At 41.0% G+C, this 27,309-nt stretch overlaps 1 protein-coding gene across 1 annotated transcript in view; it reads right to left on the reverse strand.

The window, feature by feature from the left end:
- FYB2 (FYN binding protein 2) overlaps window positions 1–27,309 on the reverse strand; it is a 90,726-nt gene that overhangs the window by 29,294 nt on the left and 34,123 nt on the right. Inside the window, 7 exon segments of the mRNA XM_065884147.1 lie at window positions 504–542; window positions 633–752; window positions 10,106–10,265; window positions 13,283–13,385; window positions 17,374–17,405; window positions 17,525–17,692; window positions 19,676–19,710. Of these exon segments, the coding sequence (XP_065740219.1) occupies window positions 504–542; window positions 633–752; window positions 10,106–10,265; window positions 13,283–13,385; window positions 17,374–17,405; window positions 17,525–17,692; window positions 19,676–19,710 (657 nt within the window).

Below are 27,309 nucleotides of genomic sequence, written 5' to 3' on the forward strand. Positions count from 1 at the left end.
GTGGAAGGGGATTAAGAGATACAGACTACTAGCTATAAAATAAATAAGATACAAAGATATGATGTACAGCACAGGGACTATGACCAATATTTTATAATAACTTTAAGTGGACTATAATCTATAAAATCATTATGTTGTACATCTGAAACTAATGTGTAAGTAAACTATACTTCAATATTTTGAAAAAGTATTGAGAATCCATACAAGTGTTTTAAGTAAAACACATTCCTATCTTCAGACTTGGATTGTGAAGAGATCAGGAAGAAAGCAATTTCACATCAAAGTTGCTTTCTTGCCACAAAAGACCCATTACCAGCATCTTCACCTTCATGATTCTAAATGCATTTATTCACACATACCTTGAACCACTTCTATTAGCTTATCATCACCCCACCCAAATGGCATTAATAAAAATATGTAAATAAAAGATACCTTACTACTAATCTGCCACAGAAACTCTTAGCAATTCCTATTGACAGTTTCAAATGTTTTCTTAAACTTACCATTATCTGAGACAAATGAGTTAGAGAAATCTGACTTTGCTCTGTGGGGAGAAAAGATACAAAGACCATTGACCTGTTGTATTGTACTTTTAAAGTCTCATCACATTCATCTCACTGAAGGGCTGGCACGTATTTACCCCTCTCTCCCAGGGTACTCAACATCATCATACGTCTCGGAAATGGAATTTGGCTTAAAGGCTCCTTGGCCTAGGGTTTCTTTAGTCATCTCCAAGGCCTTCACATACCCCCCTGTAAGGAAAACAGAGAACACCCTGAGAACATCTCATCAACTGCTCTCATAAATGCATTCACACAGGTCACTGGCAATGGAGACAATAATAGGAAAAGGCAGATTAAATATGGTAACACTGGATTATAACCTTGACATGTATGATCCTTTGGCAAACCACTTCACCTTGCTAAGCCTCAGTTATGATTCTCTCAAGTTGGGATAATGATAGTAACCCCTCTTGGATGATTGTGGCAAGGATTAATACATATTTATGAAGGGTGCTAATTACCCAGTAAACCAGTGATTCCTCCCTCTTCTTGGATGTTTCTTCCTCTAATCCCTGACCTCAAATGTTGAAGTCTACCAAGGTGCAGCCCTGGGGCTTCAATCCCTACATTTAGATGACTTTATCCACTTTGTGGCATTTTTTCTTAAAGTAAAATTTCTTAGACAAGTTGATTGAGCACATGCCAACATTTATTATGCATTAGTAATGGATTCAGCCAGATAGTGTGCCAGGTTAAAAAATGGCTAGGGATTCTTTGCACAAGTAGCTAGCCTGTTACATGCAGAAGCTGGTTTATTTCACAGAGCTGTAAACTTGTCATAACCCTAAAACTGTCACCTTTTTATCAGTTGGCCTAGGTTAATATTTACAGTATGGGTGATTCAGAACCATTTGCAGACATGAACTATTAATCAGAAATAAGAAATATATCTGAGAAATAACAATAAGCACATTGACTTTTATCTTTTTTTTCTACATCTTTATTGGAGTATAATTGCTTTACAATGGTGTGTTAGTGTCTGCTTTATAACAAAGTGAATCAGCTATACATATATATATATATCCCCATATCTCCTCCCTCTTGCGTCTCCCTCCCTCCTTCCCTATCCCACCCCTCTAGCTGGTCACAAAGCACGGAGCTGATCTCCCTGTGCTATGTGGCTGCTTCCCACAAGCTATCTATTTTACATTTGGTAGTGTATATATGTCCATGCCACTCTCTCACTCCATCCCAGCTTAACCTTCCCCCTCCCCGTGTCCTCAAGTCCATTCTCTACGTCTGTGTCTTTATTCCTGTCCTGCCCCTAGGTTCTTCAGAACCATTTTTGTTTTTTAGATTCCACGCATATGTGTTAGCATATGGTATTTGTTTTTCTCTTTCTGACTTACTTCACTCTGTATGACAGTCTCTAGGCCCATCCACCTCACTACAAATAACTCAATTTCATTTCTTTTTATGGCTGAGTAGTATTCCACTGTACATATGTGCCACATCTTTATCCATTCATCTGTCGATGGACACTTAGGTTGCTTCCGTGTCCTGGCTATTGTAAATAGAGCTGCAATGAACATTGTGATACCTGACTCTTTTTGAATTATGGTTTTCTCAGGGTATATGCCCAGTAGTTATATTGCTGGGTCATATGGTAGTTCTAATTTTAGACTTCTGAGGAACCTCCATACTGTTCCCGTAGTGTTTGTATCAATTTACATTCCCAATAACAGTGCAAGAGGGCTCCCTTTTCTCCACACCCTCTCCAGCATTTATTGTTTGTAGATTTTTTTTTTTTTTTTTTTTTTTTTTTTGCGGTACACGGGCCTCTCACTGTTGTAGCCTCTCCCGTTGTGGAGCACAGGCTCCGGACGCGCAGGCTCAGCGGCCATGGCTCACGGGCCCAGGCGCTCCGCAGCATGTGGGATCTTTCCAGACCAGGACACGAACCCATGTCCCCTGCATCGGCAGGCGGATTCTCAACCACTGCGCCACCAGGGAAGCCCTGTTTGTAGATTTTTGGATGATACCTCATTGTACTTTTGATTTGCATTTCTCTAATGATTAGTTATACTGAGCATCCTTTCATGTGTTTATTAGCAATCTGTATATCTTCTTTGGAGAAATGTCAATTTAGGTCTTCTGCCCATTTTTGTATGGGTTGTTTTTTTGATATTGAGCTGCATGAGCTGCTTGTATATTTTGCAGATTAATCCTTTGTCAGTTGCTTCATTTGCAAATATTTTCTCCCATTCTGAGGGTTGTCTTTTTGTCTCGTTTATGGTTTCCTTTGCTGTGCAAAGGTTTTAAAGTTTCATTAGGTCGTATTTGTTTATTTTTGTTTTTATTTCCATTTCTCTAGGAGGTGGATCAAAAAGGACCTTACTGTGATTTATGTCAGAGTGTTCTGCCTATGTTTTCCTCTAAGAGTTTTATAGTGTCTGGCCTTATATTTAGGTCTTTAATCCATTTTGAGTTTATTTTTGTGTATGGTGTTAGGGAGTGTTCTAATTTCATTCTTTTACATGTAGCTGTCCAGTTTTCCCAGCACAACTTATTGAAGAGATTGTTTTTCTCCATTGTATATCCTTGCTTCCTTATTCATAGATTAACTAATCAACTACCATAGGTGCGTGGGTTTATCTCTGGGCTTTCTATCCTGTTCCATTGGTCTATATTTCTGTTTTTGTGCCAGTACCATACTGTCTTGATCACAGTTTCAATTTAAGTGCTTGTGATTGGTCTGTTTATATTTTCTATTGTTTACTGGTTCAGTCTCGGAAGGTTGTGCTTTTCTAAGAATTTGTCCATTTCTTCCAGGCTATCCATTTTATTGGCATATAGTTTCCTGTAGTAATCTCTCATGATCCTTTGTATTTCTGCAGTGTCAGTTGTTACTTCTCCTTTTTCATTTCTAATTCTATTGATTTGAGTCTTCTCCCTTTTTTTCTTGATGAGTCTGGCTAATGGTTTATCAATTTTGTTTATCTTCTCAAAGAACTTTCAGTTTTATTGATCTTTGCTGTTGTTTCCTTCATTTCTTTTTCATTTATTTCTGATCTGATCTTTATGCTTTCTTGCCTTCTACTAACTTTGGGGGTTTTTTGTTCTTCTTTCTCTAATTGCTTTAGGTGTAAGGTTAGGTTTTTTATTTGAGATGTTTCTTGTTTCTTGAGGTAGGATTTTATTGCTATAAACTTTCCTCTTAAACTGTTTTTGCTGCATCCCATAGGTTTTGGGTTGTCGTGTTTTCATTGTCATTTGTCTCTAGGTATTTTTTGATTTCCTCTTTGATTTCTTCAGTGATCTCTTGGTTATTTAGTAGTCTATTGTTCAGCATCCATGTGTTTGTATTTTTTACAGATTATTCCCTGTAATTGATTTCTAGTCTTATAGTGTTGTGGTTGGAAAAGATATTGGATATGATTTCAATTTTCTTAAATTTACCAAGGCTTGATTTGTGACCCAAGACATGATCTATCCTGGAGAATGTTCCAAGAGCACTTGAGAAGAAATTGTAATCTGCTGTTTTTGGATGGAATGTCCTATAAATATCAATTAAGTCCATGTTGTTTAATGTATCATTTAACGCTTGTGCTTCCTTATTTGTTTTCACTTTGGATGATCTGTCCATTGGTGAAAGTGGGATGTTCAAGTCCCCTACTATGACTGTGTTTCTGTTGCCTTCTCCTTTTATGGCTGTTAGCATTTGCCTTATGTATTGAGGTGCTCCTGTGTTGGGTACATAAGTATTTATAATTGTTATATCTTCTTCTTGGATTGATCCCTTCATAATTGATCATTATGTAGTGTCCTTCTTCGTCTCTTGTAATTGTCTTTATTTTAAAGTCTATTTTGTCTGTTATGAAAATTGCTACTCCAGCTTTCTTTTGATTTCCACTTGCATGGAATATCTTTTTCCATCCCCTAACTTTCAGTCTGTATGTGTCCCTAGGCCTGAAGTGTGTCTCTTGTATACAGCATATATACGGGTCTTGTTTTTGTATCCATTCAGCCAGTCTATGTCTTTTGGTTGGAGCATTTAATCCATTTACATTTAAGGTAATTATCAACATGTATGTTCCTATTACCATTTTCTTAATTGTTTTTGGTTTGTTATTGTTAAGTCTTTTCCTTTTCTTGTGTTTTCTGCCTAGAGAAGTTCCTTTAACATTTGTTGTAATGCTGGTTTGGTAGTGCTGAATTCTTTTAGCTTTTGCCTGTCTGTAAAGATTTTAATTTCTCCGTTGAAACTGAATGAGATCCTTGCTGGGTAGAGTAATCTTGGTTGTAGGTTTTTCCCTTTCATCACCTTAAATATGTCCTGTCACTCCCTTCTGGCTTTCAGAGTTTCTGCTGAAAGATCAGCTGTTAACCTTATGTTATGTTAACATAAGGTTATGTTATTTGTTGTTTTTCCCTCACTGCTTTTAATATTTTTTCTTTGTATTTAATTTTTGATAGTTTGATTAATATGTGTCTTGGCATGTTTCTCCTTGGATTTATCCTGTATGGGACTCTCTGACTTTTGTCTATTTTTTTCTTTTTGCAGTACGCGGGCCTCTCACTGTTGTGGCCTCTCCCGGTATGGAGCACAGGCTCTGGATGCGCAGGCTCAGCGGCCATGGCTCATGGGCCTAGCCACTCCACGGCATGTGGGTTCTTCCCAGACCGGGACACAAACCCGTGTCCCCTACATCAGCAGGTGGACTCTCAACCACTGCACCACCAGGGAATCCCTGACTTTTGTCTATTAATTAAAGGCACCAAGCAACAAGATTTTATCCTCTGACAAGAAGTCAGTTAGCATATAGGCCCCAAACCGTCTCAATGAATGTCAGCTCCCAGAGGCATAAAGGCCCTACTTTTTCCTACGGAGTTATCGGTATGTTTCTCCAGCACAGAGAAAAGATGCTGAACACACAGTTGTTTAATTCTTACTTCAGGACACTTTTTTTCTTTCTTACTCCTTCCTTTTTGAGGCAGATGTATTGAAAAATGTTTATGTCTTCATTTTAAAAACACAGACAACTCCCAAGTTACATCCCTAACTTAGACATCTCTCGTGAGTTCAACCTTCACACCAATTCCATTTGGTTGTCTCAACACATTACATTCCAAACCAACCTCTTGCTTTCTCTCTGTGAATGTGCTCTTCCTGAAGTCTGCCCCACATCAACAAAGAGTAGCAACCCCAACCTTTCAGTTGCTCAGGTCCAAACCTTGAAGACATCCTTGACTCCTTTCTCTCTCACATCCCACCTCCAATCCACAGCCATCTGTCAGCTTGATTTTCGATCTAAATCCTGAATCCAAGCATATCTCAACAACTCGACTGCAGTACCCTCCTCCAAGCTACCATCGTCTCTCAGTTAAATTCCTGCAACAAACTCCTAACAGGTCCCAGGTTCTTCTACATTCTTCTTTCAAGACAGCAGCCAAGATATGATTATTTAAAATACAAGTCAGATCATTCTATTCTTGTGCTCAAAACCTTTCAATGTTATTAAAAATATATATATATCTCATAATAAATGCCAAAGTTCTTGCAATGGTCTACAGAAGCCCCTATATTATCTGGCCCCTTGTTATCTCTCTGACCTTATCTCCTCCTACAGTCTCCTTCAGTCCTGCTCCAGCTACACTGGCCTCCTTGCTATTCTACCAACACATCTAGTAGACTCCTGCCCTGGGATATTTGCACTCCTTTTCCTCTCTCCCTAGAACATTCTGGATAGCCATGGCTCTATTCCTCACCTACTTTACATCTTTGAGGTCATCTATGCGCACTTTAAAATTGCAACTTCCACTTCCTCCACCTGCCTCCCTAATTCTCTTTATTTTTTTTTTTTTTTAAAAATGTATTTATTTTGTTTTTGGCTGCATTGGGTCTTCGTTGCTGCATGCAGGCTTTCTCTAGTTCTGGCGAGCGGGGGCTTCTCACTGTGGTGGTTTCTCTTGTTGCAGAGCATGGGCTCTAGGCTTCAGTAGTTGCGGCACTCAGGCTCAGTAGTTGTGGCTCGCAGGTTCTAGAGCACAGGCTCAGTAGTTGTGGCGCATGGGCTTGGTTTCTCTGCAGCATGTGGGATCTTCCAGGACCAGGGCTTGAACCTGTGTTCCCTGCATTGGCAGGTGGATTCTTAACCACTGCACCACCAGGGAAGACCCCTAATTCTCTTTCTTTGCTTTATTATTTTTTTCTATAGTATTTACTACCGCTCCACATAGTGAATATTTTATTGTGTATATATTTATCATCCGTCTCCTCAGATCAGAATGTAATCTCCATGAGGACAGGAATTTTTGTCTGGTTTATTTACTGCTATATCCCCAGCACCTAGAACAATGCTGGGGACGTAAAAGCTACGCAAATATTGTTTAATATTGAATGATTTGAATGCATATGTCCTCTAATTAGAGAGTTTCATGTTTATAAGGTTTGCTGATATTTTGAAATTTATATCTAGTATTTTATTACCTACTTTTTATTTGTTCTATTTTTCCCTCATTTTCCTTGTGCTTGATTGACTGAGGTTTCTTCTCTTTTCTTCATTCTGTTTTTCTTTTTTATTTATTTGGAAAGTTTGCATGCTGTGTCTATCTTTTGACAGTTACCTTAGTAAAGTTAAAATTATAATTACAGCATAACATACAGGAAAGGGCACAAATCATAAGAGTATAGATCAGTGAATTTTCCCAATGTGTGCATGAGGATCAGCTATGGTAACAGATTTTTTTCCCTTTACCCAGCACCAGGGGCAAAATGGGCAAATTTCCTTCTGCTCCCTGGGGTTTGTCTTATTAATTCTTCTTTTCTTTTAATGGAAGGAAGTAATTATTTTAATTTTTTTCAAAAGAGGCCCATTTGTATAGAAGGAGTATAGAAAGACACTCAATTGTATTTTTTTTCCTCAAAACTTTCCTCTCTGTTTTCACACCCACTTTCCTTGACTAAACATTTTGTGCTTCTCATCATAAGAGAGTGGGGAACTATTGCAGAGAACTGTTAAATGGGTTTAGCACAAACTCCCTTTGTACTTTAACAGTATGGACAGATTACTTAGAAGAATCTCCTTCAGACTGTTCTCACCATAGTGTAATTCCCAAATCTATAGTGACTCTTCATGGACAGTACTTAATTGCTTGAAAATGGTTTTCAGCCCCATATTTAGGCCTCTCCTTTAACTCTTTTATTCACTTCAGCTTGTTTTCCCCCCTTCCATTTTTTTCTACACTCCAAATTAGTCTATCCACTTCTCATCTTAAGGCGTGGTTTTAGATTCAACACCACCTCTGTGCTTTTCATGTGTCATTTATCTCATTAGAAATGTCTATTTTTATTTGTCCCATTTCTTTGTTTTTTCTAAATTTTATTGTGTTAAGAACACTTGAGGTCCACTTTTATAATAAATTTATAAGTACACCGTATAGTACTGTTAAGAATAGGCACAGTCCTATTCATTCTGTGTGGACATAATTCTTTGAGGTCCCTGTTATAAACTCACTTTGGACAAGCCCTGGGTTATAGCTCCTGTCCTCTGTACACCATGCAGTCAAAACCAGAGCTCAAGGGATTTAGAGCTCAGTGAAAACCCTCAGGGCCAGAGTAGCTTTGGCACTCACTCATTGCCCAGGGTTCCTGGTTACTGCAGGTATGTGGATGCTTCCTTTTAAATCAGTTCTGTTATACTTTTATGAATTTTCCAAAAAAAATTATTCTTTACTTGTTTTAGTCAGGAGAATCATTCAGATTGTCAAATCTACCATACTCTCTCACTGAAGTTTGATTTATTCTTTCATTCCTCCCTTTAACAAAGTTTTGTTGGGTATATCCACTGTGCCAGGTTGCAGAGATACAGAGAAAAATATCAAATGGTCTCTGATCCCATGGTGCTCACTGTGTACCGTGGGAAACAAACATGTACACCATGAATTATAATGTAAGGCATACTGTAATTTTTTTTTAAAAAAAAGGAAATAAAGAGAACTGACAGTTATGTAGCAATGAACCACGTACTTTATATGCATTGACAAAGAGCCCTGGGAAATAAATAGTACTACCCCCATGTGTACATAAAAGTAAATTTCCCAAGGATGTAGGTTTAATGCATAGTAATTCTGGGTCCCAGAAATGCTTGACTCTAAAACCTAATATGGAAAAGTGGTCATTTGGTTGCTGTTAAGAGTGAGCGATTATGGTCTCTGGAGAGTGGGAAAGAGGAGGATGGAGGTAAGGAAGGCCTCGGAAGAAGTGACTTCTAAGATAGATCTTGAAAGATGACCAGGACATCAGCAGGTAAAGAATGGGCATAAAACCATCTCAGACAGAGGAAAGAGGTCAAGCGAAGTTATAGGGGCACTAAAGCACATGACACAGTCAGTTAACTTAGAATAAAGAGTATATTGGGAAGGAGGTGGGTGGCAGGGATGCAGCCATCTAGCCTGGAGGCAGACTTTATAGGGCCTGAGTCCATCTTATGATTGCAATGTATTCTCATCACTCTGATTATAGCACATTATGAAATGTTTGCCATGGCTTATTGGGCTGGAGTAGACATCTGTTTTGCCTACCCAGTGTCTACTGTTTTTTCATGATAACAGCTTTCTAATTTTCCTTGGGAAATCCTTCCATCTGAAATGATACCGTTTGGGTAGAACTAATTCTACCTTCAGCTCCAGATGTGAATTTATGACACTGGCGGGGTCAATCAGAGCATCCTATCCCACATTCATGATAACTGGATAGGGGTTGGCATGTGACACAATCAAGCCAACAAGACTCAAATCTGGGCCTTTTCTTGAAGCTGTTGAGAGGATAACCACTTCTAGTTTTCTTCTGGGGCTCCTAAGAGGACAGGTAGTGCGTAAGCCTGTCACTGCTAGATGCCATCTTGCCTCCACAAGGGTACAGTCTGCTTGAAAATGGAGACAAGAGGGAGGGGAGAAAAGCCAGGAGTAGAAAAAGTCATACTGAGTCCTTGTGATACTGTTTGTGTCCCTGGGTCCAGCCATGCCCAAACCTTCTGCTAGGTGAGCCTCCTTTCCCTCTTTTGCTTAACACACTATGATTTGATTACTTGCAATCAAGAGTCTGGACTCACATGAAAGTAAAATGCGACTTGAATAAAGTCAAAGAATAATATCATACTATGTCATCAGTGTGTCAATGTCTTGGGTCTACAAAGAACAACAGGAGCCGGTACATATAAAAAGAAATCAGCAACATTTGCTGAGTACCTATTACGTAACATATGTCAGATTTGGTCCTCACCAAACCCCAGTTTGATCTATATTATGATCCCCCTTTTTTTATGATCCCTTTTTATAAATGAGGAAACTGAGGAATATGAAGGAATATAGAGTTACTATGTAACATAGCTAATAAGTATCAGAGCCTAGATTTGAACGTAGGCCTTCTACTTCTAAATCCAGTGATTGTTCACTCTTGCACAGCTGCCTCACTCAGGCAAGTGACTTTGTATATAATAGATGCTCAGTAAATATTTATAAAAGAAATTAAAATTTTGGTCACGCACAGCTTTAAAATAATTCGATAATGGTGAAGAGAACCAGAAAGAAACACAACTCACAGTGGCCATCGGAGTGTCTGGCCAGCTTGGGGTCCTTGGGGCAGGCCTCTGTCTGGATGACGTCAATCTCAGCGTCCTGCTTCCTGGCCAGTGTGCTCCTCCTACCCCTGTGGACTTTCACCATCTGGGTTTTTCCAGGTGTGTCTTCATAGGTACCCACCTAAACACATGCAACAGGGACAGTCTGGCGGGGCTTTGGTTCATCTGTTGGTTTTTGCTTACTCATGCTGTTCTGTATTCATTCATTCCTCCCAGGTAGCCACTGTTTAGTCCTTTATTTAACAGAGTCTTATCTCTCTAAGTTTCACAGGAGCACATATAATGTCTTTTGTTGCCCTCTGAACAGCCAGTGAATGCCTGGCACAGAGGCAGGCCCACAGGACACAGTCAGGATATAATGGAGCTCTGACCGCAGCATAGGCTCTTGATATATTTTATCTCACTTACTCTGCATGAGGAAACATCATGATTCTTCTTGATAAAGAATTTAGAAAGGTTAAATAACTGACTTCTGGTCTCATAGCTAGTCATCTGCCCAGGCAGGCCTGGACCCCAAAGCCCTGTGCTCTTACCTACAAAAGGATGCTGTGTTCCTTTTACCTGACATTTCATCTTCCCACCCTCCATTCTTCTGTTTCCCCCCGCTTCTTTCCACACTTCCTCCCTCCAGCATCTGTCACACACTTACTGAAGGAAATAACATGCTAAGCCCTGGAGAAAGAGAGAGATGCGATGGGCATAGTGGCTTCCACGCTGGTCGTGGAGCGATACATGCAAACAATTAAGGTATATTGCGGTGAATATCATTTACAGCAGGATTGCTCACTGAGGTGGAAGTAGGAGGGGCAGGTCAGTTCTTGTGGCTAGGAGACAGGGTGGGGAAGACTTCAGAAGCAGGTTTTATGAAACTATTTTAAAATTTAAGTAAGAGACTGGTTGAAGGGATAAGGAATACCTGGTAGATAAATCAACACAGGCAAAGGGACAGAAGTGTTAGTGTCCTCATAAGGGTGGGACAGAGGCTATTGATGAAGGAACAGTGAAGGGGACAGAGGAGGGAAGACTGGAGGTGAGGCTGAAAATGTCAGCTAGAATGGAGTTGAGTTATGAAGGGTCTTGCACATGAGGCAAAAAGTGTGGGCTTTATCTCCTAGTCTTAGGGAGCTAGGCAGGGGAGAAACTGATCAGATTTGCATTTCAGAAAGATCTGGATAGATTGGCAGGAAGAGACACTGGAGGCAGAGGTGAATTGGGGCAGTTCTGGCCATCCAAGTATTTCATAATTACGAGATGACGATGGGAGAGGAGATTACTGTCCTTTCGACTACAAGTGGACACAGGGTTCACTGTGACAATCATCTGAAAGTATTTGCAAAAAGGTAAAATAATGAATAGATACAAGGCGTGGAGTTTCCTGAGTTCTTGGTGGGATCTGGGCAAACGAAGAGGAAAAGAAGAGGAGGGGCATTCTTTTAAGTCACACAGCCAAGAATGAAATTTTTAAATGGGGAAAAATGACAGCAAAGTAATGATATCCTTCCACAAATGACACAAATATGGTGTTTCACGCAAATATAGTGACCACCGACCTTCAGCAGAGCCCCTACTGCAGCAGTGCATGGATTCTCTGAGGGCTGTCCTGGGGAATGGTTCCTACAGAGTCAGTTTGAATCACAATGGATCGTATTCCTACTGATGTACCATCTACATTTGACCCCAAAGAGCACTGCCCAGCTAGACCACCCACCACATTTACCTAACACATTCCAAATAACTTAACAATTTCCCAAACTCAAATCCACTCCATGAAAGTAGGACTATGTCCCTTTGGTGGTAACCTGACCCCATCTCTGGCTCTTGGCCAGCACTTGATCAGCACTGAAAAAGGGCATATCCCTGCTTTTGCCCTTTCATGGTCAGTATCCCTTTTTCTTTCTTTCTTTTTTTTTTTTTTTTTGGATGTGGACCATTGTTAAAGTCTTTATTGAATGTGTTACAATATTGCTTCTGTTATGTTTTATGTTTTGGTTTTATGGCTGCGAGGCATGTGGAATCTTAGCTCCCCAACCAGGGATCGAACCCGCACCCCCTGCATTGGAAGGTGAAGTCTTAACCACTGGACCGCCAGGGAAGTCCCTCATGGCCAGTGTCTTTAATCATGTCCCTCTGCTCCCTTTCTCACACGGTCCTGATGACCCCCTTCCTGACCTCTGGCCTCATCACCCATTATGGCCTTGCTCCTGCCCTCTGTCCTTGAGACACCATGCTGTCGCACTGGCTCTGGTCCCTGTCGTTTGTGATTAATGACTTACTTCTTTGAATTATGCCGTTTTGTGACCCTCTGTAAACTCCCAACCTGGTCCAGCCCAGCCTCTGGGCCTACACCCCAGTTCAGGCCCACACCACCACCAAGGTGCTTGATTTACCCAAGCCCTGGGTGGAACTGGAACAATTTGGTAGGTTGAGATAGGCACGTCTCAAACAGGCATCTCGAATGTTTTGAGCCCTGGTAGTAGCCCCAGTGGTATCTGCTGTTTAAGCCTCTGGTTTTGAAGGGGATAGTGTCCATTGGATATGGATACACACATATACAGTGTTTACCATTAACAATGTTAATTAATCCATTAATTTATTAACAACAATATATTTCATTTTAGTGGTAGCTTGTGGCTTACAAAACACCTTCATCTACATTATTTCATTTCATTTTCCCATCACAAATGAGGTAGAATCAGGATGGGCGTGGGGATGGTATAATCAGGTGTGGATTATTTATTCTCACTTTACACATGAGACGCCTGAGCCCAGAGACTAACTTCCTGTTCTCAGCAGGGCCTCAGAGCACAGAACTTAAGGAGCCCTCCCTCCAGGTTCTGCAAGAGCAGGGCGGGCACCTGAGTGACTGTGTCTTTGTATTTTGCCCTCTGGGTACCTTGCTGAATTCATACCCATCTCAGCCCTGCTTATGAGGCCTGCTTCCTGGCTAATAAGTCCAAGGCTAGAGTTCAGTGTTAGTGTCCTGTCGATTTCTTTGATAAAACACCCAACACCCACTGCATCTTCGGACTGTCTCTCTGGAGAGTTACATGGCTCAGCCTCTAAAAAGTCACCCCATGAACTGATCCTATTACATGGCTGATGAGGACTGTTTGGTCTGGAACCCTAGAACACAGATACCTTGGAAACATAGTCTGAACATAGATCCTTTTCTGTTTTTCGTGGTTCCAATTTGCATGGTTCTTTTTCCTTCATTTTTTTATCTTCGTCTTCATGTTTCAGGCTGAAATGTGAAGAGATACCAGGGTAAAAGTGAAGGCGAGAGTATTTTGATGATAGCGTGCCCCTAACCCTTTTTTTTTTTAAAGATGAGGGGACCAGAATCAAGTCAAACATAGAACATTTCCCTGAGTTTCTGCCTGCTCCAATCAATGCCAGAGTGAATTCCTGCTTAAAATCTCTTAATAACTTCCATTGCCTGATGGATAAAATATCAGCCCCCACCTTTCTTTCCAACCCCGTCTCCGTCTGCACCTTCTATCCACGTTTATTCTAGTCTACACTCTCCTAATACCCCAATCCTTCCACCCCATTTTGAGCAACTCTCCCTTCGTATTTGCTATTTCCCTTGTCAGTCATGCCTTCCACACTTTACACTGCTGAGAAACACAGTACCCTTTCCAATCTGTCTAAATCAGCTTACCTCTGAGAAGCTTTGCTTGATTCTCCCAAGCAGCCATACCCTTTAATCTGTTCCCCTAACACGCTGTCCCTCTATCTTGTATTAAACTGTAGTGTCTATGGATCTGTTTCCAGTTCCTCCACTTTCCCTTGTCAACTAACTAAAAATCAGAGCTCTGTTATTTATCTGTATCCCCAGCACTAATGCTGTGTAACTTGTGGTAGCAAAGTGATCCCCAGCCAGTATTCCTTCATAAGAGGCATGACTGCCATGCACCAGTAATATGGACACCAGCCACAGTGGAAGAGCAGAGGAGGGAGTCGAGGTGGAGAGTTTAGTGAAAAAGCTGGAAGCTGGGACAGAACACTGAGGAGCATCAGCCTCCACGTGAGAACTTCTGTTTCTGGCATCAGAGTGAAGTAGACAGTCCTACAACCACATTCACATGGAAAGCAGAGACAGAAGAGCCCTCAAAGAAAACCAGAGGGCTTCCCTGGTGGCGCAGTGGTTGAGAGTCCGCCTGCCGACGCAGGGGACACGGGTTCGTGCCCCGGTCCAGGAAGATCCCACATGCCGCGGAGCGGCTGGGCCCGTGAGCCATGGCCGCTGAGCCTGAGCGTCCGGAGCCTGTGCTCCACAACGGGAGAGGCCACAACAGTGAGAGGCCCGCATACCGCAAAAAAAAAAAAAAAAAAAGAAAACCAGAAGAGGTGGTCGTGAAGGAAGGAGAAACACCAGGAGAGAGTGCTGTTCCCAAAGACAACGGGAAGAGTTTTAAGGAGTTTCACTCATCCATTCATCCAATGACTGATGACTCTTATCCACCATTAAGGCCACTAGTTCTAGAACATATATTAGAACAGGGGCTTTGTAGGCAGGGCTGGGTTCCAGCCCCCACTCTGTCTCTTTCCAAAAGCCTAAGATGAACTTTTCTAAAAATCAAATTTTTGCAGAATGGATATATATATATATATATATATATATATATATATATAAACTGTCAAATTACATTTAATATTGTGACTCCTAGGAATGCTAGGGGAGAGGAGTACATTACTTCTGCTTTAAAACGCTTTCGTGGTTTCCACCGACCTATAGGATAAGGTCTAAATCTGTGCCATCAAGACAGTGGCCACTGTCCACATGTGGCTATTGAACACTTGAAATGTGTCTGGTCCAAACTGAGCTGTAAGCGGGACTTCCCTGTAGCGCAGTGGTTAAGAATCTGCCTGCCAATGCAGGGGACACGGGTTTGAGCCCTGCTCTGGGAAGATCCCACATGCTGCAGAGCAACTCAGCCTGTGGGCCACAACTACTGAGCCTGAGCTCTAGAGCCCACAAGCCACAACTACCGAAGCATGCGCACCTAGATCCCGTGCTCCGCAACAAGAGAAGCCACCGCAATGAGAAGCTCACGCACTGCAACAAAGAGTAGCCCCCGATCAACGCAGCTAGAGAAAGCCCGTGCACAGCAACGAAGACCCAAAGCAGCCAAAAATAAATTCATTAAAAAAAAAATTGAGCTGTAAGTATAAAACATATCTGGATCCTGAAGACTTGGTATGAAAAAAAGGATCTAAAATATTTCATTAGTAACTTTTGTGTTGATTACATGTTGAAATGATAATGTTTGGGATCTAAAATAAAATACATTATTAAAATTCATTTCACTTTTTTTTTTTGCTTTTTAAAGATGGCTACTAGAAAAAAATTAAGTGACATATGTGGTTTGCATTACATTTCTATTGGACAGGGTTGCTCTGAATTTAATTAGGGAGCCCAGGCCCTCCTGGATCCAGCTCTGCATATGACCCCGGCCTCATTCCTGCTGTTCCCACACCGCACTTTGTGCTCAAGCATCATCCAGCTCTTTGTGGATCCCTGTACTGGCCTCACGGTTCAACACTATGTCTTTGTTCCCACTTGTCCTTTACCTGGGGCATGCCTTCTGCCATTTTCACCTGGCCAGTCCCTACATGTTTTCATGATTCAGCTCAGTTGTCACTCTTGAAGGAAGCATGCCTGGTGCCTCACCTCTGTGTTTTCACAACTGCCTTAGCGGTGATTATATGATATTGTAATTTCCTACTTACGTGGTCATCTTCCCTCCAACGGACCCCCTCATCCCAACCACTCTGGTCTCCACTCTCATCTTGCACTAAGCATTAGAGACATATTCTATTCATTTCTGAACCTCAGAGTCTAGCAGTGTCTGAACGGAGAAAAAGCTCAATAAATATTGAACTAAATAGGTAATCATCTGACACGTTTCTCCTATGAGCCCAGCACCATGCCAGGTGCTACAAGGTAATCGCAGGGGTCATGAATTTAGGGTCAGGCAAGAACTCAAGGAGAGAGATGAAGCAGGGTTTCCCCCCATGATTCAGCTCGTGTGTTTTTAGCCTCAGCCAGGAAATGTTGATACTTGCTCCACCAGAGCTCATGGACCATGTTTATTTTAATGCATTAAAAAGATGCAGACATAGAGAATGGACTTGAGGTCACAGGGAGGGGGAAGGGGAGGCTGGGACGAAGTGAGAGAGTAGCATGGACATATATACACTACCAAATGTAAATCAGATAGCTAGTGGGAAGCAGCTGCATAGCACAGGGAGATCAGCTCGGTGCTTTGTGACCACCTAGAGGGGTGGGATAGGGAGAGTGGGAGGGAGACGCAAGAGGGAGGGGATATGGAAACATATGTATATGTATAACTTATTCACTTTGTTATACAGCAGAAACTAACACAACATTGTAAAGTAATTATACTCCAATAAAGATGCTAAAACAAAATTAAAAAAAAAAAAACCTCCAGGGAGAGAGAGAGAGAGAGAGAGAGAGAGAGAGAGAGAGAGAGAGAGGCGGACTCTGAAGAGTCAGGTAAAAGCACTGTTATGTGCCAAGGCCCTGATCTGGACCAAGAATGAGAAAAATGGGCCCTGCCCACAAGGAGCACACAGACAAGAAGGGGAGGGGAGAGTGAGGATGAACTGGAATCTTAGCAAACAAACGATATACGTGACATTAGTGCAAACGTGTGTGTGCCTTACAGCAGTACTGCAGGGCAGGGACTGACTACTTCTCTCTGAGGAGGGGAATTAGGAAGGCTTCTTACAGGAGGGGACATCTGATGGTTAGTAGAAGTCTGCCAGATCATTAAGTTGGGGTGAATGAATTAAAAGAGCAAAGGCAAAGAGGCCTGAAGCAGCATGGTGCATTTTGGAAACTGTAAATTCTTTGGGATCCATGTGATTGCTATATGCCTGTTTGACTGTGTCTCTCCCGCCGGGGAACCCCTGAGGGTAGTGGCTAGGTCTCTGTCACTGCTCCAGCCCTAGTGGTTAGCAGATGGCCAGCACGTTGGGGACTCAGCAAGCCTCTGCTGAGTGAGCGCAGTGTGCTGGAACGAGATGAACCTGAAAGGCCAGGCAGGACCTCTGAGCACCGTTTCTGCACCAGGCACCTTGAAAGGTGCTAGGGGTGTTGAACCAGGTCAGGCACTGGAAACAGCTGGCCCATTAAGGAAAACCAGTGCAGTGCAGAGTGTCAGCAGCTGATTCATGCTTTTCCTTTGGACGATAAAACTCACCTAAGTCCTTGATGGAGAAAACTCTTCCAAGGCTGAAAGTAAAGAGGAAAACGGTCATTTTCAGAAACCTACCCAAGTCAAACCCCAACCAGGCCTCTGTTGTTTGGTTACAGATCATTAGAGACCTGACCGGCCAGTGAGGTCTCAGTACAGAGCAAAGGTAGACACTGACAACAGAACATTCCATGAACTGCCAGTGTAACTGAAGATCAATCGAAAAGAAAACAGGCGTTTCTGTAGTTACGGCGCGTGCCAGCGGGAACGTGTAATTTGACTTAGAAAAATAAACTGTTCTCTGCACACCTTTCCAGGAATGCATCTGTAGAATAAAGAACTTTTAAATCTTATGAGCAAACAGGAATGTGCGATATTTGCACAATGTTCCAGTGGGCAAAATCGGTACAGGCAAGTGTGCAAGCCATGCTGGGAATTCCCCGTTCCTGATCACGTACCACCTGATCATAATTCAGCTCTCACGTTATCTAGACTTGGTGCCATTAAAATTATGTCCCAATGACCATAACATAGCTCCTCATTTAGTCAGTTGTCACATATCTGATGCCATTCCCTATCTGGATTCTAGCCAAGCACCTGAAGAGAACAGAAAATATCAAAGCATCCAAAATGCTGCCACAAAGTCCAGGCCCAAGAGCTCATATACCCTCCTTTGAGGAGAGCCTCACAGCTTTCATTCAGGGATGACTGGCTCTCATTTTCCATATAATCCTAGCAGATTGGATGACAGCACTGGTAGAAAGACAAGTCAGACAGACCTTGCTTTGTATCTTTGCTATATTATTTATAGGTTATTTAACCTCTCTGAGCCTTGAGTTCTCGTCTGTAAAATGCAAGCAGGGATACCAGCTCACAGGGTGACTGGGACACACACACACAGGCACAAGTGCTTGTCCCCAAACAGGGACTCGGTGTGTGCTCGACCACATGAAAGACTCACTGCTGGACACAAGAGGCTGACAGGAGAAGGAAATAATAATTGATAGAGATAAGAAAACAACTACAGCAAACAGACCGTGGTGGTTTGGTGTGAGGGCAACTGGCTCTGAACACCTCTGAGGGCCCAAGAGCATCTCACAAGAAAAGCATGAACAGTGCCCTTTCAGCCCCTTATGTTCCAGGGGACTCCAAGTCATAAAGAAAGGGTGAAATCAGATTCCAGCCACGGAGCTCAAAAACACCGAGATGAACGTAATGCATATCTGAAGGCTGAAAGATTAAAAAAAAAATACTTTCATGCTTTTTATTTTGAATGAGATAAAATTTGGTCATTTGGAAAGTTCCCTTGTGCAGAGAAGTTTATTATTTGCTGATACTGCCAGCTAAGTGAAGCATCTTAATGGACTGTTTCTGCTTTCGTTAATAGGAATAATAATCATTTATAGTTTCCTATCTATAAAGTGTATCACAAATGAACAATCCTTTCCAGTAAGCATTAGAACCATGAAGCAGAAAGATGAAGGACCGCAACTAAATGTACCCAGTGATCAAGGAGTAGTACCTTAACTGTCCCAGTTAAAACATTAGGTAAGTGCCTACTGTGTACCATGTGCTGTACTAGGTGCTCATCTACTTTGTCTGGCTTAGTTCTCTCAGCAATTCAGTGAAACAAGTATTGGTCCCTCATTTATTGAGCCTCTACTACTGCAGATTAGGTAACTACAAGGCATATACTTCCTGCCCTCATGGGGAACGCACCGTTTTAGAGAAGACAGCTGTAGCTCAGAGAGGTAAAATGCCTGGGATAGATTCCAGCACTTCCTATTAAACTGTTTACCTGAATTTACCTCTTTTCATTCTCACAATAACTTCTGGTGGGGATGCTTCTATGACCACTATTTTACACATGAGGAAAGGGAGGTTCAGGGTCACACAGACAGGAGCCGGGATCAAAGCCCATGATTCTGCTTGGGCCCTAAATCAAGTTGCTAGCACTGTTCCCACCAGAAGCCCAGAAAATATGCCTTCAGGAGTCTGGTCATTCGTGTGAAAGCACAGGAGCTCTTCTCTCTGAAGGGACAGTTATTACAGGCCAGTTGGTGCTGGCCACCCTAGATAAGGGGCCAGGAATGGATTAGGACCACCTTCTCCCATCCTAACACATTTTCTGTCTCTGATCTTATAGGGCCTCAGGCTTCAGAATCTTAGCAGCTAGAGTCTGGAAAATCCCCCCAAATCAGGGGAAAACCCAAAACAAAGACCATCCCTCCCTCATGAAAGAAACTACTTCAGAATCAACTCTGCACACTTGCTTTAGTTATGAAGCTGATAAGAGAAGAAACAATACCTTTTGGAGTTCTTCAATTCTGACTTCATAAGTTGCTAAAATAAACATGAAAAAATTATTTCAAGGCAGTTCCTTATAGTACCCATTTCTTATACAATATGCAGGATTAAAGCAATTATAGAAGGTGGCAGAGTTCAGTTTTCTCAACCTTCAGAACAATCTGCCTATGGGAGACTTGTCCACGTGGTTTGGGAAATTCTCAGGTCATCGATCACGGTATCATGTCTGGGGGGATTTCTAGGATGGAATGTACAGTGAATTTGTTTCAAAAACATTTGAAACAATTTTCAGTTTCCTTTTTGTTAAGCAGATTCATACTCTACGATGAAGAGAAAGTACTACAATTTAGTGGTAGCAATCAGAAGGCAAACTTGAAAGGAAAGGGAAAGGAAAAAGGCCAACAAAAGTCCAAATCCCACTTCAACAAGATAAACTCCACAGCACGCCTAAAAGTGTTTGGCTCCCTGAGCGTTTTGTTTCCTTAGTACAGCTTGGAAAGAGGAGACTGACCACCAACTAAGGCTTGAATACCTTTTGATTTTTTCAAAGGTTTCATGGATTTTATTTAATGACGAAGCCAAATTTAACCATTAACAAATACAAGTAGTAGCAAGAACTTGGGTTCACAGACTAGTCCTGCCACTTCCTACCTGTGGAAGTGCAGACAAATTACTTCATTTCTTCGAACCTCAGATTGCTCATCTGTGAAATGGGGACAACTGGAACCTGCCTCCCAGAGTTCATGGGGAGATTAAAGGAAATGATGTAGGTCACGTATAACTGGCAGAACACCAGACGTTGTATAGAAAGTGACATGTTTTTTGATAAAATTGCTAATTTAATTTTTCTTTGCTTATAACTCATCTATAAAAGTTTTCCCCCTACTGTTAATGAATATGCATGCATAATAAACAGGACTTCCCTAGTTCCTTTTCTCTTTCTTGCTGCTAGAGTCCTAAAGCTTTAGTTTACAGAACTGACCAAAGAGTAACATGCATTTCTTAGCCATTATTATTCTACACATAAAATCCATTAATAAAGTAAATGAAATCACAGTTTTTCTTTAGGGACTATGTGCATGTAATTGTTGACACAGGGACCTAAAATTCTGTGTGGAGGATTAATAACATGTACTTCAGCTTCGGTAACTGTACACTCTTTATTTTCACCAGTTTCTGAATCAACACATTTTATTCTGCTATTACGTGCTTTAAAAACATTTAAGAATACCTGTTTATAATGCAGTCTGCCTCATCCTTTTCAAGCATAAATTTATTTTCCAATTTTAAAAATGATAATCTCCTTCTCTCTCCCTCCCCCTACTTATTTACTGTTCTGTGTTTTTGAAAGAATTAACAAATCATGAACTCTTTGCTTCTACCTGCTACCTGGTGGGGAGGGAGATACTATTCTGTCCTAGAAATGGGAAAACCAAGGCTCAGAGAGGACTTGTTCAATACTTACTAAGGCTAATAAACAAAGATAATCCACACACAATTAATAATGCATTCATAATTTGATACTGTTTTTTAGCAAAGTGGACGTTCTCCCAATAGTAAGTATTGCCATCAAAACCTGCTCCCAACGTAGGAATATAAAGTACAAATATCACATCCCAGGGGGTCAGGAAAGGACTAGGAATTATAATATAAGAGGAGGATGTAACCCAAAGCGTTAGAGCCCTCACTTACTTTCCACAGGGAGTTATATAACTCTTTCCACTGAATATCTTTGTCCCAGCTGGGAGAAAAAGGACAAATATCAGAAGATGGTCCTCAGCAAACCTCCAACTGCAGTATCCTATCATGTTCATGTCCTCCAGGCCTCAGCTCTTTTTCCATTTACTAACTCTCTGTGTGACTTTGGAAAAGTCCCTTCACCTGTTTTATACCAGGAGGTGAGACAATTATTACTAATATTATAAAGACAATAATAAAAAATAGCTAACTATTTTTATAAAAATCACTACTAAGATTCTGATTTACCAATGAGGAATAGACACCAGAGAAAGGAAGCAACTTGCCCAGCTTCGCTCAATAGGAAATGGCTTTCAAACTTTCTTCTAGCCATGGAATCATTCATTTAAACGCAATATTACAGGAGCATAAACAGAACTTCTCTGGAAGTTATCCCCGAGGGTCTCCAGGACCCCTTAGGACAGCCTTTGGTCCTAGGAAGCACAGTCTGAAAGGCACTGGTCTAGATGAGCTCTGAGGACAATTCTGCAGAGCTTCCAGACAAGCCTAAAATCTGCTTACACGTCACCAAGTTCTGTACGAAAAGGTGAAGCTTCAGAAAGGCATCTATGCCGAGCCATGCACCTCTGAGGTGATGGCCTTCTGATTTCTGGGCATTGTTTAAGGGACAGACTCACCCAAAAGTGATGTCAAAGCCTCTTTCTCCTTCCCTTCCTTTCCCCCTCATTCTCTTTGTCCCAGAAAGGTAGTATTTAGATTCCTCACCATTTGCAGGCAGAGGAAGGAAGAAACCCATTTTAAGCTAATTTTTTTTATAAGATGTGAGACTTACATTGAGGTTTATTTAATGTTTTTACCTATGGATATCCAATTGCTCCAACATCATTTGATAAAAGGCTATCTTTCCTCCATTGAACTGCTTTACAATTTTGTAAAAAACCAAAATCAGTTGGGCATATTTGTGTAGGTCTTAATTCTGGGTTCTCAATTTTGTTCTATGGTTCTATGTGTTTCTCTCCGCCAATACCACACAGTTTTGGTTACAGAAGCTATAATTCTTAAAATTAGGTAGTCTGATACCTCCCCCACTTTTTCTTCTCCAAAACTGTTTTAAGCTATTCTAGTTTCTTTGTCTTTCCATGCACATTTTAGGATAATATTGTCTATATCTATAAAAGAATCTTGCTGGGATTTTACTAGAAATTGCATTAGACCTGTATATCAACTTGGGGAGAATTAATATTTTTACTATATTCAGTCTGCCAATACATAAATGTAGCGTAAATGTTTCTCCATTTATTTAGATTTTCTTTGATTTCATCAGCATTTTGTAGTTTTTAACATTTAACTCTTATACATGTTTTGTTAGGTTTTAGTCTAAGCATTTATCTTTTTTGAGTGATTGTAAATGGTATTACATTTTTTTCATTTTTAGTGTTCAATGGTAGTGTATAGAAACACAATTGATTTTTTAATGTTTATTTTGTATACTGTGACCTTGCTGAATTCATTTATCAGTTCTAGAAGGTTTTCCTTTTTTTTTTTTGTAAATTCCTTGAGATACCCTACTTAGACAATCATGTCATCTGCAAATAATGACTGTTCCTTTCTTTTTGATCTGTATTCCTTTATTTCCTTTTCTTGCCTTATTGCACTCACTAGAACTTCCAGCACTACATTGAATAGGAGTGGTGAAAGTGGACATCCTTGCCTGGTTCCCAATCTTAGGGGTAAAGTATTCAGAGTTGTATCATTAAGTATCATGCAGACATTTTGTAAATGTTCTTATCTAGTTTAGGAAGTTCCCCTCTATTCTTATTTTTCTGAGAGTTTTTTTATCATGAATTGGTGTTGAATTTGTCAAACACTTTTCCTGCATTGATTGACGTGTTTGTGTGATTTTTTTTCTTCTTTAGCTTGTCAATATGGCAGATTTAATTGATTGATTTTTGAGTACTGAACCAACTTTACAATGAATAAACCACACTTAGTCGTGGTATATAATTATTTTTCTATCTTGATGAAATCTATTTGCTAACATTTTGTTAAGGATTTTTATGACTATACTCATGAAGGATATTGATCTGCAGTTTTCTTCTTTTGTACTGATATCTGGGTTTGGTATCAGGTTAATGCTAGCTTCTACTTCTATTTTTCAGAAGAGATTGTGTAGAATTGGTATTAATTTTTCTTTAAACATTTGGTAGAATTCTCCACCAAAATTACCTAGACTGAGATCACTTTTTTATGTTTTTAAATTATGCATTCAATTTTTAAAATAATTACAGGGCTATTCAAATGATTTATATTGGGTGAGTTGTGTTTTTTGGGGAATTGTTCAGTATTTATCTAAGTTGTCAAAATTTACATGTATACAGTTGTGCATAATATTCACTTATCCTTTTGACATCTGCAGGGTTTGTAATGATATCTCTGTTTTGCTCTTAATATTGTTAATTTGTGTCTTCTTTGTTTCTTTGTCAGTCTTACTAGAGGTTTGTTAATTGTATTGCTCTTTCCAAAGAACACACTTTTGATTTCATTGATTTTCTCTATTGTTTTTCTGTTTTCAAGTTTATTTTAGTTTCTTTATTGCTTCTTCCTTTATACTTGCTTTGGATTTATTTTGCTCCTCTTTTACTATGTTATTGAGGTAGGATTTTAGATTTGAGGCTTTTCCTATTTTTCATATAAGAATTTAGGGCTAAAATTTCCCTCTCAGCATTGCTTTAGCTGTGTTCCACGATTTTGGGTATGTTGTATTTTCATTTTCATTTAGTTCAAATGTATGTTTTGATTTCCCTTGAGACTTACTTTTTGATCCACGTTTAGAAGTGTTGTTTTGTTTCTGAGTGTTTGGAGAATTTTCTGTTACCTTTCAGTTCTTGATTTCTAGTTTGATTATATTGTGGTCTGAAAGCATACTCTGCATAATTTCAATTCTTTTAAATTTTTTAAGCTTTGTTTCATGGCCCAGAATATGGTCTATCTTGGAATATGTTTATGGTCTCTTGAAAAGTATGTGTATTCTGCTCTTGTGTGTTCTATTGATGTCAATTAGATCCTACTGGTTGATAGTGTTGTTGAATTCTACTGTATTCTTACTGATTATTTGTCTAGCTGTTTTGTCAATTGTGGAGAGAGGAATATTAAAGTCTCAAACTATAATAATCTATTTGTCTATTTCTTTTTTCAGTTTTTGCTTCACATATTTAGCAGCTCTGGAATTTCATGTGTATACATTTAGGATTGCTAAGTCTTGTTATTGCTCCCAACACAGCCTTTGCTGATACCACAGGGAGAGGATGGTTGCCTTTACTACTGGGTGTTTGTGAAAGTCCTGACTCTCCACGAGGTCTGCTCTGACACCAACCCAACAGGGAGGGGAAGGGATGCCTTGTTATTTCTGGGTGGAGGGCTGGAGTCCATGCTCCCCATATGGTCTTCACTGGCTATCACTGTAAGTAGAGTTTTGTTACCCTGGCAGGGATAAAAGTCCCAGCTCTCTACTTGGCCTTCTCTGAAAACACCTCAGTGGAGGGGCTGGGGTGCATCATTGTAGCTTGATGAGGGTGGATGTCCAGACTCCCCACTCAGCATTGGCTGGTGGTGGTGGGGCCAGTTTTGTTTTGTTTTGTGTTACATTCAGCTGGGGGAGAACAGTTGTTGTCTAGAGGCTTTCTGCCTTTCTAGGCTCCCCTTTTCCTGGTCCTTTGGTCAGAAAGAGCAGGCTTCTGTTGGAGCTGTTTTGTCTGTGCCCATTGGTGTTTCTGGGTTGGCAGCTACTTCAGCTCCAAGTCTGGGATATAAGAAGCAAGAAGAAAACCCAAGGATCTCACAACTTATCCTTGTTGGGTCCAGAGGTCCCTAGCTGATCTACCTTCTTCTTTCTACCTTTTCAGAGTGTTCTAGTTTTCTTATGTTTGAATATAAAAAATACTATATATATATACATATATATATGTATATATATGTATATATATACACATACACACACACACACATATATATAGTGTGTATATATAGTGTATATATATGTATATACTATATATATATATAAAACTTTTATATAGAATATCCAGGGGTTTTAGTTGTACTTAGCAGGGGGACCAGGGAAAAGTACATCTGCGCCATCATCTCAGAGCAGAGTTCGCTTGACTTTAAATGTATTACCTTCTCAAACATACAGAACAATTACACAAAGGAGACATTATACCAATTTGGTAGATGAAGAAACTGAGGTTCATATATCATTCAACCAGTAAGTGTAAAGAGGATGAAATACATGGGAACAGTCAAATGAACAGGGACAAGTGGGGGTCAAATAGTCCACTTCCTTCCCTTTTTCTCCTGTAGGGTAATTGTATCTTGACTCTTTAGAGAGGGACAGAGAAAGGAGTGGGGGATATAACAATCTTTTTGATCCCAGGCTGCAGTTCCCCAGCTTCTTCAGCCCTGGCAGCCATCTTCCTAACTCCCACAAGATGCCATTCTGGTCTGGGAAGCTCTCCCCACCCTCACCCTTCTCTCACCCTACCGCCTTCCTATTGCCCTCTGCTCGGTTACCTCTCAGTTGCATCAGTGGGTTATTTTCTGAGCCCTTTCTCTTTTCAGTCATAAACGCTTGCTTCCTTAGCAGCATGGAGGGACACAAAGAATTCCTCAGTTGAAGACTGAAGAGAGGCCTGGGTTAGTGGTTCCTTATTTGGGTATCTCAAATGATGTCCCCCACAGGCCCACCTTGGACATCTGTGGCCTGGAGAGGACAAATGCAGGCCTCTGGTCCAGCTTCCTTCCTTCCTTCTTTTCAATCCTCAGCTTCACCCTACACATGAGGGGCCTTGCATATGTCAACCCCATCCTCTCCTGCCCTCCATGAACAGATGTCTCTGCAGCCCAATGTGTCCTGAGGAGGAAGGACCTAGGGAAGAGGCCCAAGCAGGATCTTAGAAAGCCACTTGTGGGAGGGCATTCTGGGGGTCTCCTGTAATCCAGAGAGAAGGTACAGGCTCTGACTGGAGAGTCCCCTTGGCCCTGTGAGCTCTTAGCTTTGGAATGTAGTCCCAACAGAGCCCACAGCCCTTCTATTCAAAGTGTGGTCTGTGGACCAGCAGCATCAGGATCACTAGGGCACTTGTTAGAAAAGAAGAATCTCAGGCCCAACCCAGAGCTACTGAACCAGAATCGATGTTTTAACAAGATCCCCAGGTGATTCATGCAAACATTATAATTTGAGAAGCCATGCCCTTAAGGCAAGGGCCTGGACACCCCAAGTATGGAGCAGCACTGCCTTCTGGGTTGATGGGGACAGGAGTCCTGCTTCTTATGTCTAGTACTTTACAAGCCAAATGGGAGAACCTAGAGTTTGCCCAGTCTAGGAGAGAATTTTTCCAGGAGTTCTTCAACCCCTTATTTCCCAGGAGAGGGGAGGGAAATTTCAATGGGTTCTAACTGTTACCGGTGAACTTCCTAAGCGTGTGATCCCAGGCAAATGACTTCCTCTCCCAGAGCCCTGGGCTTCTTGTCTATACAATAAAGAGGTTGTAGCAGAGGATCTCTCTCTAACTCTCCTTTCAGGGAAGTCAACATTTTGACTGAGAAGCAGCATAAAATTGTGGAAAGAGCATGGATCTTAGAGGCAGTCTGAACCGTTGCACATTACAGCCCTACCGTGTATTACTTGTGTGACCTTATGCAACTCAATCTCTCTGATCTTCAGTTTTCTGTCTCTAAAAGTGGGTTAATACAACCTCTAGATCAAAAGGGATGTACACAGAGGTCATGACACAGAACTGTGGCCCATAGTACAGGCTCCATAAATACTAGTGTTTATTCCAGCACTAATATTTATGCTTTTTGTAGAAAATTGGCTGGTCCTATAGGCAGAACAAAGACATAGAAACCTGTAGAAATGCTGTCAGTCCCTGCTTCTTCATC

Source organism: Phocoena phocoena, chromosome 1, assembly GCF_963924675.1.
Source record: "Phocoena phocoena chromosome 1, mPhoPho1.1, whole genome shotgun sequence".
NCBI classification, from domain to species: domain Eukaryota; kingdom Metazoa; phylum Chordata; class Mammalia; order Artiodactyla; family Phocoenidae; genus Phocoena; species Phocoena phocoena.